Source organism: Merops nubicus, unplaced genomic scaffold (assembly GCF_000691845.1).
Source record: "Merops nubicus isolate BGI_N331 unplaced genomic scaffold, ASM69184v1 scaffold1896, whole genome shotgun sequence".
In the NCBI taxonomy this organism is placed as follows: Eukaryota; Metazoa; Chordata; class Aves; order Coraciiformes; family Meropidae; genus Merops; species Merops nubicus.
In genome coordinates this window covers 1-14464 of record NW_008615425.1, presented here as the reverse complement: position 1 = coordinate 14464, position 14464 = coordinate 1, and the positions used below count along the sequence as shown (strand labels likewise).

At 42.0% G+C, this 14464-nt stretch overlaps 1 protein-coding gene across 1 annotated transcript in view; it reads right to left on the bottom strand.

The window, feature by feature from the left end:
• FGFR2 (fibroblast growth factor receptor 2) overlaps positions 1 to 10726 on the bottom strand; it is an 80081-nt gene extending 69355 nt beyond the window's left edge. The window contains 1 exon segment of the mRNA XM_008942497.1: positions 10475 to 10726. Coding sequence (XP_008940745.1) covers positions 10475 to 10649 — 175 coding nt within the window. The 5' untranslated portion in view covers positions 10650 to 10726.
• Positions 10727 to 14464: the final 3738 nt, after the last annotated feature.

Sequence of the window (14464 nt, the reverse complement as noted above, 5' to 3'; positions counted from 1 at the left end):
TATTTGTACTGTGTTTCCGTCAGCTACCTGCCAGCTCTGCCTCCACTGGGCATGATCAGAAGGTCTCTGTTCTGAGAAAACACTTGCCTTTCCAAATCACTACAGTTCCTTCTATAATTTTAAAACACTAAAAAAAAGAAGAAAATATTTATTTTTAAAAATCCATAGTCACTGAACAACACTGAAGAGCAGGAGTCATTGCCCCTCTCTCTAAGGTATAAAAACATGAATTGTTCTCATCTGATGACAAAGATTTAGGCCTTATAAAAAACTTCAAACAAAGCATTGATGAGGTATCTATGATAGGTACAAACAAATATGTGGCAGATTCTAAGTCTTCAGTAATGCCTTTAAAACACACTCCCAGGCTTCTCTATTTGAAAGCAGTGGCTCCCACAAAACATTATGCACCAGACTCTCAGAAAACAATTCAGATTTTTTTTCCTGGCATCTTCTTTAACCCTGTTCTCCTTATTCTGTAAGGACCTAGTCACCTGATGGGTACAAGGGATAAAACCAGACCAAAAAAAATAACAAAATTCTGGTGAGCAGGGAGAATCCTTTTGCCCTGGAACTGAACATCTGCAAAACAAAGTAAGTGTTGCCACATAATGCATGCCTGGAGCTTCCACACTGACCTGCTAAAGCACGGACCTCCAGCACCATGCCAACTCCCTTTCAGTGTTACATATACCAAGATCATAAAAGAAGGTGAATCTCCTCCAATTGAAATTCTTGCCAATGTCATCATGGCTAAGGGAAAATATTACACCGCGCTAACTTGTTTTCCTAAGCTTTGAAGACTTAGAAAAATAAATAATTCTGGTGAGCAGCAGTTTCACCACTTGTGGGACACCCTGGCCATGAGAAAAGCTCTGCAGATGCACCTAAAAATCATCCCCACGCATTACATCCAACTGCCTTGTGTAATGCTCTCTGGCAGACGAGCATCATGGAACTGCAACTCCTTCAAGTAACTATCCCCAAGCAGCATTTAGCCCTGGCTACACACACAAGGGCCTCATCACACCCAGCAGAAGAGAGCCACGGGGGAAAAACTCATGAGCTCTCCTGCTATGTGTTGACTGACACGGGGCGAGGCGCACGAACTATTTCACCATTTCACTATTTCAGCCATTTTTGATGGTTGCAAAGCAGCTGGGTTGACGTGCCTCACCCTGCAGTCAAAGGAAGGCTCCTTCTCAAATGAGAAAGAACTGTACTTGTCTAGGCTTCAAGCACAGATTAAAAATTCCTACAACTTGTAGCCTGCTTGCTCCTACCTGTCTTTATAGTTGTGATTATTGAGTTATGGCTGCACAACCACGCAACATGCGTCAAAAATGCCAAGTATCACATGCTCCTGGGCTTGGCTGTGTGCTTTACACTTTTGGAAGCCAAGCCAGGGAAGACTCAGAGCATGCCAAGTTCAAAGTAAACAGCAGAGAGACCAGCAAGGCCACCTCCTGCTGCTGGGAACTGCCCTGCAATTTCTTCCTGTTTGTCCCCGTTCTTCACGGTCTGCTCTTTACAGGATGAAATTTCTTTACACAAAACCCACTGTAAGATCTATCTCCAGATAGGAGACAAAACAAGAAACACCAGAGCATCAGTAGTATGTCTTCTGCACAAAGACTTGGGAACCACAGGGGAGAAAACACCCCCAACCTTAGACAGCCACACCAAAACCCCTAAAATTATTGTTCTGTCTTTTATAATTTCACCAGTATGATGAGAAACTAAGTCTTCAGGACTTGAACCTTCACTTCCAGGCACCAAATCTTCACGCTATTTTTGCTCAAGCCATAAGCTCCATCAGCTACCTAAAGTAATAGAGTGATAGTCCCTGTGCTAAGCGTACCAGGGAATACAATATAAGCCTAACACACATGTAACACAATCTCAAAAATAATTAACTAGTCCTCAAACTCATTATAGAAGAATCTTTTCATGTAATCTATTATACAATACAAAGGGGAAACAAATCTCACCTTTTGCCAAAGCCTCAAATGAAATGCTGAGGGAAAAAATATTTAACCTTCTTTCTCAAAAAGCAGAATCCAAGACTAGGATTATTTTCTCATCCTTTCTACATTCAGCACCAGCAGAACACCAAATCTTCCTGACAGTATTCTGCACATAACCAAGTGGCAGAGCAATTTAACCAACTCCCATCATCCAACTTAGCATTACAGTCTGCTTGGGAAAGACTCCACATAAGATATACAGCCTTGGGGAAAAGTATGAGCGTGCCTATTCAGTCCAAAATGGGTTTTCTTAGTTTTAATATTTTTTTGCACCTATTCCAATCTGTAGCTTTTTTCAGGCTCCTTATTTGCCTTTCAGGAGCAACATAAAAACAAAACAGAACATAGGTTTTGTTTGGATTTATGCTTTCTTCATCCAGGTTTGCCAAAGGCCGTGCTCGAGATTATTACTGCTCAATGTGCAAAAGAAATAAATTACAACTTTGAGGTTAAAAATTGCACAATTTCATGTTTGAGTGTTAGTTCTGGATGCAGAGAACATCCATTCAAATTCCCTATAAGCAAGTCAGCAGTTGTTTCTTTTGTACACAGTCCCATTTTTACTTGACTACACAAATCCTCTTAATTTTAGCAGCTCGTCTCGAAGTCTCTTCTTGTCTGTGCCCCTGAAATTCATCTTCTCCCACTTCCTAAAGTGGGATTTGAAAACAGTCACTGGAAACAATATCCCCAAACCATTCCCACAGCACTTTTTCAAGTCCTACCCACAATGCATATAAACCATAGGGTAGTCTCCAAATACTTCAAAGCTTCAAGGCGTACCAGGCTCCCTTTTAATGAAGGGCAACGTTTAGTCAAAAGACATCAGAGCTAATTTAATTCCAGCTCCAGACAGAACAGTCACCAGTGGGACCTGCGGACAAGGGAGGAGCAGCAGAGCAAGCCCTGAAGTTAAAAGGTGGGCTGGCTAGCTGCACTTCCAAGTGGCCTATGACAATTTTCATGACAAGGGTTATTTTTAACTTGCAGACACCTCCCTCACCCCTTCCAGTAGCACTGGCTCCTGGGCACTTTGCCACACTAATGGAAGATGCTTCAAATGCTTCTGAACTGGTAGGAGAAGGGCTATTACTGAGTAGTGGTGGGCTGCAGATTTATTACAGAGCCTCTGTGTTAATCCTGCCTGTCTGACGTACCTGTGCTACCCTGCTGAGGAAACAATCCCAGATAAATCTGGGTACTTCAACACCATAATGTCTAAACAGGATTATTTTTCATGATTGAACTACGTTTAATAAAACTGAGCTCAAGAACTGCTCAAAATTTAAACTGGGGGGTTTAGAAGGATTTTTAAGAACTCTTGGGTGGCATTCAGAATTATAAATCCTATTACTTTCCTTGAAACAAATTAAACATTACAACACAGAGACGCTTTCCAAACTTGAAAAGCAAGTCTGAGGAAACCAGGCCGTGCCTTGGTGCCCAGCAGCCAGTCCTGCCAGCAGCTCACCCGTACCCTGCACGCCCAGAAAGGACATCCTCAAGAAGTCCAATCGTGAGCTTTAGGTAGCTTTTCTACATGATAATTTTTTATGACATCCAAAACTAAGTTGCAACACAGCGCTGGGATCAGGTTCTGTTCCATCCAACCACAATTTAACCTCTTGGAGACTCATCCTTGTCCGTGCAGACCGCTAAAGTATGTCCAGCAACAGCAGCCAACCCCAAACCCCATCAGGGAACACCCTGGGAAAACACCTGAGGTGGTAACTACCACGTCACAAAATCCCTTTCAAAATAGAAACTCATGAAAAGCTAGGGGGAAAAAAAAAATCAAATACAGCCAAAATATGGTTTTCTCCTCCCCAACCAGCTTCTCACCCTCCTTCTTCTCCCTTCCAGTCCCCCAGCACTTCGCCCTTCCCAGTACACCCGCACAAATGTAAATGGTTTCCTTGCCACAAAGAAGTCTTCCTCCCCCCCCCCAGCTCTTGTGGCTTTGCTACTGTAAGGCAATTCTTGACATTGGTTAATGTCCCAAACTGATGAGCTGGTTCTTTGGCGGGGGAGGAGAAGCAATAATTACACACAACTTGCAACGACATGTGAGGAAGGGAATGAAAGTAGGTCAGATCTCCCAACTCCTCAGCTTCGCTGAGCTTCACCAGCACTTTCACTTACAGTCACGTTAAAAATACAATTACAATAAGAATAGCATGGCAAGTCAAGGAAGCAGCACGACAGAATTCAGCTAGCACTTCGTTTGCCTTCCTGTCCCTCTCTTTGATACGGATAATGTCATTTGTGTGGTGACAAGCAGCAAAAGGACCTGAACTAGCAGAAAGTGAAGCCCATGAGACACGTCTCTATGCCAGGTACTGACTACTCACAAGTACGTCTGGGAAATCCAAACCCCTAAAAATAAGTTCTTTTATTGAAAAAAAAAAAACACCTAAACAAAAAGCACACCCAAAAAAACACAAAACAAAACAAACAAAAAAAAATAAAAAGCAAAACCCCCCAACACAATGTTAATTAAAAGATAGGAAAGGATAATCTGGAGATGTACAGAATTGGTATATGAATTATCACGAATTATCAGCCAGCTTTAAAAGTTAAGGAAAAAAGTTTAAAATTCACCTAAGTATTGACCCCCCTCCTAAAGTATCTCATTTTGCAGCTGTCCTTGTTGAGAGGTGCAGTCCCCAAGCAGTAAATGCCAAAAGTTTCGCTGATGCTTTTGACTCTGACACCCACAGGGCCAAACTTCCAACAGCTCCGTGCTCCCAGGACACGTCTCAGTAGAACAGGAGCTGTTGGCTGCTGCACTCTTCCAAATCTGCTCTTTATTTAAGATTTGCCTGTATTCAAAGCTGCTCCAACTTCTCCCTCAATCAGCTTCAAAACCAGTTTAGCCCCCAGTACTACAAGACAGCATCCCTGAATTTGGGGGCACATCGTGCCAAACCACCCACAGAAAATGCCACAGACACGCAGTGCGATGCGCTGAACCCAAATTCAAAGGTCTGAATTTCAAATCAATTCCCAAACTGCTGTAAGGATAATTTTACCCTGGCAGGCTCCATGGCAAATCAAGGACTCTCCAGTTTCCCCCAGCCAGCACAAACACCTATCTGTGTGTCCTGATCCACCCTGTAGAAGATGCTCCCATCGGAGCAGTTGTGATGGAGGAGCACAGTGTGTCCAGCCTGTGCTCACAGAACCAAACCCTCAGTCACACTGGTGCAGAACTCCAGGCTCTCCATCCTTTCAGGAATGATTCCAGTTCCTGAAGTCTTTTCAGTGTGACTTCTGCACTTAACTACATTGAAATTCATTTTCTCTCCTAGCTAAACCAGGTGTACTATTACAAACAGACAAGATGCAACTTGCCTGTGTGGGTGATAGTTCTGTTAAAAACACAGGTTTATACTGCTAAGGAGAACTGCTTCGAAGAAACTGCTTTCACTGTAAAGCTCCAAACCTGAAGCTCAAAAATATCCAACACTTAAAAAGTTGACCATTCTAGTAAGGAATTTTTCTCTATTAGTGACAGAAAAGTAGATAGTTAAGTACTCTTCGTGCATTCCTATCTGTTCCTGAAATAAATATTCACTCTAAGAAAATACCAGTCTTCGAATGTATTTGTCTAAAGCCAAGAGAGAATTTCTACTGAAGCTGGGAAGCTGTTTTAGAAACATGCTCATTAAGAACTATGCTTATGGTATTATTAAAACACCACAACAGTCCATCGTCTCACACGTACACAACCTGCATAACTGGAGTTGTCAGCATTTTCCTTGTAAACTCTGCTTGGAAAGGGTTGTCATTTGCCTATAGAAAAGTTACTACAGCCTGAAATTTCTTGCATGTTCTCTACTAATCAAGAGCTATTTTAAAATTAGGAAACTGTGCATCCACTGGAGTCAGTCTGGAGTTTTATCTAGACAAGTGGTTTATAAAAAAAAATCCTCAGCGTCTTTGAAAATCTTCTGGCTCACAAAAAAGAAAAAAACAACTTACAAATCACTAAAGGAATCAAATTCCTACAAGTTAATATTTTTCCCTCTATCAAAAAGCTGCAGTTGTGGCAGATAAGCCTGAAACACACCATTATTTGTGCTGCTTTGCAAAATAGTTGCCACGCCGACATGTGACCAACTCCCAGTGTCTCATCAACTCCGACTGTAAATAACACCCCTACCCATGCCCAACTGTTTGCAGCTCAAGACCATGCCCCTGCTAAAGGACTGCAGAATTTCAACACAGAATGGACAGGTTAAGACTGATTTTATCTGTCTGGTTCTACAGGTCCCCCAAATCGAAGCTAGAAATTCCCGTACTGGGCCAAGTAACTCAGTGAACTGGATCCCTGAAAGCACATCCAGCCCTCACCCAAAGCTGGGGGGATGTCATGTTCCTCCACAATGGGCTGGGACAATTGCCCTGCCTTTCAAAAAAAAAAAAAAAAGTTTTTAAATCCTCAGGTTTAACTAATTAATTTGAATCACAATCATAACTTGCAGTTATTCGAGTCACAGTTCTTACAAACCAACCCCAATGCAAACAAGGGAACTCCAGGTGAACATTTTGCTTTATTTTTCCTACCAAACTGGAAGCAGCGTCCTGGTGCTTCCCCACAGCCCCTGCTCTGGGAAGATGACTGTTGTGTGGGGTCCCACCAGCCCTGCAACCTCACACCAGAGTGGCACTGGCACGGAAAGGAACCATGGGGGCACCCCAGGATAGGGAGCACGCTGCTCCTGGTGGGACAGGGGACATCCCACCTCCACAGCATCCCTTCTCCACAAGCTGCAGCCCTGCCCACTCCCTGGGAACCTAAGAAGCATCTCACAAGACTTCACCTCCAGGCAGGTTGCACCTGCCAAGGAACGATCTCCAAATGGACTGGACTAACCACTGTGGCCACAGGTGACACGAACCTCTAAGGACTGACAACGTTTTTACAGAAATTGAAGTATATTGCTCATGTGATGCAACAGTTCTACGAAAAGGAAGGTCTTGCTCTGGGTACTGCACTGAATGTGTTTATATTTGTTGTTGAGTGCCAGCCAACAGCTGTGGCTGAGTTAAAAGCCAAAGGACAATTCCTCACTCACTTGAGAGCCCACTATAAGCACACACCACTCGTTAAAGGAGGTCTCTCTCCTTCCCTGGTGCTCCTGGGTACCTCTCGAACATCCATTTCAGGCCATTTTGAACCACTGTGTTTTCGCCGGGACACGGAGTTAGGCTGTCCCTTGTGGAGAGCTTAAATTAGTCCTTTGAAATTTGACCTAAATTAAAAGAACTGAAACACATTGTTAGCACACCAGGCACGGGCTCCGAGTGGGTGCTCCAAGGACAGTGTCAAGGCATTGCATGGGGGAAGAGACTAAATTAGCTACCCAGCAGAACGATAACACACAGCTTGGGCAAGGGAAGGTCAAGGGAGAGCTTGCTATTTATCAAATATATGTCTAAACTAATTATTCAGTTCACAAAGTAACCCTTCAACCTATGTGTGCGGTCAGAACCCTTTTGAAATGTTGGCTATCATCAAAGGCCTTCATAGCCTGGGTACACAGAAAGAGAAAGGCTCCTTTGTACACACTGGGACAGGCCTATTTCTAAATATTTAAAAGCAGAAAGTCTTTATACTCCCTAGGACAAAAAACATATACATAAACACTCGATGCACGATATAATTTGACAGCTGACAGCCCCCAAACTAGCTCCTACAGGTCTTGTTTCTGCTCATACTGCTTAACACCCTCAGATTTTACCACCACTGCTTAAAGCAGCGAGCACCCACAATATCAATATTGACATTATAATTTACAACGGCTCAAGACACCACCTTCAGTGTCAATACTTTCAGATGAACCAGAGTACTATCTAATGGTCACAGATGAGATTCAGAGCTCAACAAATCCAGCCCTCTGTAAAAACACCCAAGAGAAATGTGCTACCAGAGAGATCAAAACGACTGCAGATAACCAAAAGTAAAGTCCCTTGATGCATTACATGTGCTGCACAACGCCACGAAGTTGCTTATCCTGTTAGATAACTCCTGTTTGTACTAAAGCACATACTTAACCAGATACTCTGAAGAAAACATCCCTAAAGTTGTTTGGCTAAGAGACAAAAGTATATTCTCTATGACAACCAAATTAACAAAAAGCTACAACTTCAATTCCTGTTAACACAGCATACATATTTTTGAATATTCTGAGTCACTAAGACAATAAATAGTAACAATAAAAGCACCTAACATTAAAAAAAAAAAATACAAAATCTAGGGCATGTCCATGAAGGAAGACTAAGGAACAGATCAACACATGTCACTAAAGGTCATGGCCCTGTCGACCTTCTCAGCTGGTATGAAATGTCATAGCTCTAATGACTGCACAGTCAGCAGCCCCGATGAAAATTTACATTATTAGAGCACCTGACCCCCCAAATTAGCTGTGGCCAAAATGTTTGGCATTTGCTAAATTAAAAAAGAAGACTGCTTTGTCTTTGAAGAGATTTTTTTTTTTGAAGGGCTTTTTGTCTTGTTTTCAGCTTGGAGAGCTTCTGGGTGGCAGTGATGGAACCCAGAGAAGGTGATTGTGTAAAAGTTTGGTATTTTTTTTAAAGGGGTTTAATGAAGTACAGAAAGGAGGTTTTATTTCCCAAATTTCAGATATAAATCCCACACAGTTCCCTGTATTCTACAGCATAAAAGCTCTTATTATACCATTAACTTAGAAGCATTTTGGTAGAAGTTTTTTTTTCCCCCGTCATTTCTGGTAATGATTCAGGTTCTCACATCTAAAATTGTTTCATGTCAGTAACATTTCTGCCCAGGAAAGAAGTTTTAAATGCTTTTTAACTATTTACTCTTTGATAAAACCCAGATTCCACCCCCTGGATATTCACTGTGGAAAAAACATTTTTAAACTGTGCTTTTTAAAGTAATAAAAGCTATTCTTTCCCTGAAAACATGAAAAATTATCAAGCATCATTCAAAAAAATATTACACTTCACCCTGTAAAATACTCCACCAATCATGCAACCATATTCCTTCTGATTTAACCATAAAACTAGGGGACCTCGCTACAAACAGCTCATCTGAAACCAGAATTATTCATGATTTTGTCATTTCTCTGAAAAGCCAAAAAGGCACCAGATGTGCAATTAACAAATCATACAGTAAGTGGTGGTGAGACTTGGGCTCTTTTTAATTCTCAAGTTACCTTCAGAAGAAAAAAATCTTTGCTATCAACAATCTCAGTGGCTGACAGATGACAATATTGCTCTCCTTTGTTAATTTTTTTCAGGAATTCTTGCTAGGCAGGAGGGCTTATTTCTAAGTAGCTCATCCCTACATACTTGAAACAGATTCTGAAAATGTGTTAGGTGGTGACATCTATTTTTAGAGACAGTGGATAGAAACAAATAAGTATTGCATGAAAATGTATTAAATAAAAACAAAGCTGTGTCCACAGACACAAGTAGAATGTGTAAAAGGCAGATTCTCTCCAGCAAGCTGGCCGGATCAGAAAAGCTCTATGGACTATTGTATTGCTTTGACAGCTGAGTTATTAGAAATGTAATCATGCCTCCAAAGGACAGATAAAACTTTCTGAAGGAAGCTTCACTTTTCCCCTTAGGTGTTCAGAGAGCAGCAAAGATCTTGCACACTACAGTAAAAACCCTTCTTCAGTGCAATCAGCTCAGGACAATAAAAAAGCAGCCCCTCCTTAGCTCTTCAGAGAAGAAAGCCACTTTGCAAAGCTTGAGGAACAGACATCCCTAGAAGAACATACCAACAGGTGCAGGCTCAAATAAGAGATTTTATCAAAACACCTCTTCCAATTGTAAAGGTCTCAGTTAGCTTTTGCTTTCCCAGTCACAAACTGCAGTCCCTGCTACTCAGATCTCAACATTTACACTTCCAAACACTGCACCGATTGTTCTTGGATATTAACGGCAAGAGGAACATTTATTCTAGAGTACAATAAAGCCACAACACCACTTTTGCAGAACGCCTGGCAAAATTAAACATTCAGGCCACACGACTAAAAACTGTTGGGATTTACTTTTCCCTGAACTTCTCAGGTTAAGACAACCACAAAGACATGCAGCTATGCGACCACTTCGCTCCTTGAGATAGCGCCACGTACGTATGTGCAACAGGCTGCTTTCCTAAAAGACCCGTTCCTGAAAACTTTCAGCTGCACACTTTGATTATACAACGTGATGACAGTCCCAAGTGAAATCACTGACACCACTTGCTTGCATAAGATTAAACAAACTCGTCCTTGCATGAACACAGCCCACGTGCAAGCAGGAAAAGTCAAAAAACGTAACTCTTGAGGGCTAATCTGTTACTTGCCTTAGATTTACCAAAGCATGTAAAGATGCCGACTCCCATTTCAGACATCGAGGCATATAAATTTAACTTATTTTGAGGAATTAAGGATTCCAGAGTGATTTACCTTCAGGTTCCAGCGTGGTGTCTTCAACAACTAAATTAAACGAAGGTCGAGCCAGGGAAAGTCCAGCCATGGTGACCACCACCAGGCAGATAAGGCAACCCAAATCCCAGCTGACCATCTTTTTAGAGTAAATTCCTGGTCCATTTCCATAGCTCCATGTGGACTTTAATCCCATCTGAACACCTCTAGAGAAGCATGGAGAGAAAGCAGTGCCTTCGGCCAGGGTAATACCTCCTCCCTTGGAACGACGGCTGCTGCTGTGGGGAGGAGAGAGATTTAACACTGTCAGCAAAAACATCTTAAAACACAAACCAAAAAACTTCAGAAAGCCTCGAAAAGACTCGAGGTGAGAGGGAGAAGAAGAGGAGGATGGGAAAAATAATTTTCCAGGTTCAAGAATATGTGAAAAGTGAGTGACTTTTCATTTTCTGTTAGCAGCTTCCATCATCACCCGAGGCGTAACCAAGTCCTCCTTGTTTTCACAAAATCACTTCTCAGCACATATTTAGAGAGCTATTTTACTGACAGAAAATATACAGTTTTTTAAAAAAAACGAGAGGTGCGCACATGTGCAGGCACATAACCTGTAATGCTACAAAATTACCACAATTATACAAATTATATTCTTGTTATTATTTGAAGGTTTATGTAAGCGTGCCTTGTTTTTCATTCCTTCACCTAGGCAGTTCTGCAGCCAGCTGAATTTGCAAGAATTCAGTAATTTTCCACAACAGTTAAAGACCTAGGTAATTTCTAAAACTTTGTTTTACCTCAGGACTTAAGCTGCCCTATGGATGTAGCTTCTTGACTCAGTTCAGTGTCCTTTTAAAGCCTGCGAGTGTGGTGCAGGGTAAAGGCTCCAGGTCTTTGCAGGGATACTGGTTAGCTACATTGCATGACAGGGCAATTAAAAACCTTATAAAGTGTGGTATAGATTCCAGTTTCACAGGATACCTCCCCAGCATCGTTTTCCATTCATGCACACTAAACTGCATGCACACAAGTTCCTCCTCTCTCTCTCTCTCTCTGATGCTTATTGATATATCTTGTTTAGACACTGGGAAAAAAGTCTATTTTTTTTTCAAAGTAAAATGTAAATGGTGTTAACTGGTAATCCAGTCATGGACTGATGGAATAGAGAAGAGAAGCAGTACCAAAGCAACCAGCTCTCCCTTCAGGGGAACCTGTTGCCACCACACCAAGATGCCAGGTGAGGGTCAGAAGAGCATCCTCACATGGTGATTTAACAGCTCAACCAGAAAATTAGACTTGATTTTCTGCTTCAAAAATGAGAATCCCTCAGTAAATGGAGAAAACAAGTAACTGCAGCAATTGTTCTAATCTGGTCAATGATTCATCTTAGATGTGATGAAACCCAACTGAAACTTAGACAGTACTCATCTTGAAGGGGAAAATAACAGGGAAAAAAAATGTTTCTCTTATGCCCTCCCCCTTTCAAAACAAAACAAAAACACAAAAGCAAAAAAAAAGAAGGAAATAAAGGAAAACATCCCAAAACTCACTGCCATTTGGATGGGGTACCTCAGCATGCAGTACACAGAATCATGGGCAAATATTACCCCTTTATAAAGCCAATCATTACCAAGTTTATGCCTTTTACTACCTGCTACCTACAAACCAAGTTCACAGTGCTAAGGACTGCAATGCTGTTGAGGCATCTTCTACCTGGGGTACTATTTACAGTAACTTCTGGAGTGAAGTAGAAACAGACTTTAGATGACATGAATGAGGCACTTGGGAGAAAATAATTAATACACGGTATTATTCCAGGCAAATCCCCAATACTTCAGGGCAAGATTCTTTCACCTCAGTTGATAGCAGCTCAAAGCTCTGTCCCTCCTTCAGAGATTGAAGCACAGCATGAACATCCCAGACCACAAGCTAGCAACTACTATTAAATCTCCAGTGAAAACACCATCAGACCACTGCACAAACATTTGCAAAGAGCTCGCGGAGCACTTATTTAGAGAAGTGCAGAGCAGGTGTAAGAGTGAAGAGAGCTCTGTCTCCCCAACAGGTTTGTGCCTGGTGAAGGACTGGAGCAAGCCTTGCTCCTGGACACCACCACCCAGGCCAACGGCCACAGCTCTGTAGCTCCGTTTATCCAGCTGTAAAGTGGGTAGAAAACTTAATTAACAGACTGGATGTAAGGCTGATTTAATTTCCATAGATCATCCTGTAAAGCCTGATTAAAGGCTGTGTATATAAACGCAAAATTTAATCATAAATTTGCAAGAACACATACCAGACCACTAGCATATACTCTATACCCTACCAGCATTAATTCCACTTGCATTTCAGCTATTCCAGGTTTCTTGGGCTACACTAAAAGCCACTGAAAGCACGTTTGTGGTTCCTATCCCCATCCTAAATCCTGAAGAGCAGCACAAGGCTACTTGACCCCGCGTCTTCTCACCTGGAGATTTTTGCTGGCTTCTGCACCTGAACATCCACCAGCAGAAAGAAAGGACCCTTCATTCACAGGGCAGCAGAAAATTCAAAGCCGTGGCTTGCAAAGGCGCAGCGAAGCAAAAATCAGAGCTCTGGCCACATCCAGGGAGCCAAACCAAACCAAACCACTTTTCACCACCAGGACAGCGAGCGGGGTTCGAGGATTGCCCTTTCCCAAAAGAAGCAGAGTCCAACAAAGATGAAACGAAACCAAATTCTTTTCATAGTTCAATCGCCACAGTTGCTGGGGGACGAGTGTCTGGAAAGACCTCCTGCGCTGGATAATTATGTACCTCTATCTCAATGTTTGGAACACAGCCCCAGCATGCTTTTTGGCCTCCACAATTCTGGCTTCCTGACTACAATACCATAATCCCTCCTGGAGTCTCAGACTCAGTGAAAGCCACACGTAGTGTTTATTTTTCCCCTTGAAAGGGAACTCTGTCTCTCTTCTCAGCCTACACTTTGGGGAGGAGTTGTCAGCCTCCAATGATTGATGGCTCTCCTTGCCACTCGCTCATCAAGTCAATTTTCACCTCGTCACATACCTGCCCAAATTTCTTTGCCAAACTGACAAGCATGGGAAAGCAGACTGGTTTGGGAGCCCAACCAAATTCCTCCAAGCTGTACTTCAGTTTAAACACACACAAACAAGTAGTACTTGTTCAGCAGTGGCATTAATTAAATTCAATGCTCAGTGTTCTTTTTAATCTACTTCCATTGTTGTTTATAAGATGTTTATCACTCCCCAGGGAGAGTACAATTTGTAGAGCATGTTAACCGAATCAATACATTGCTCATTGTATAACCCTTCAGCATCTTTCTCTATTAGGCAGGGAACAGCAAAACGTGAATGAAATATGGATCTTCCCCTCACAAAGAAATCCAAAGTGCCCTAAAAGCCCCGTAGCTTCGTCAGAAAAATCCAGGTACGTGAAGCTTTAAAGCTAATCAGACTTTTTTAGCTTTAAAGCTAAACAGTAAAGCTTGTACGCCAAAACACACACATATATATACACATATATACACACACACAGAGATATCTAACAAGACTCTTCAACATAGTTCAATCTCCAAGCAAATCTGAGCATCACCGCTATTGAACGTTAATTCTGGTGGACTAATGGGAACCGGCTGGCAGCTTCGGTACTTTTTCATTGTTTGAACTTCTTTCATTTGCTTTCCAGGACTATCCTGTTTTCCTCAAGTCTTTTGCTACTAAGAGATCAGGGGGGGGAAGAAAAAAAAAAAAATCTGCATTTTAATTGACATTCCAGAGAGAGAGAGAGAAGTCCAGAGGCTGCTGATTGCTGTCTATTCAGCCCAAACAGGCTTTTCAGATGAAAATGAGTAAAGGCTAGTGGAAGATTTACAGGGATTTGGTACAAAGGAGACAATGAAGTTTTAAATGTTGATAGCGTTTCACACCGAACGCATAATGGGTCCCTGTTTGAACGGGCCGTTTTGCATTTAAATATATATTTCATTGAGGATTTCTTTCCCCGCTTCTCCCGGCCG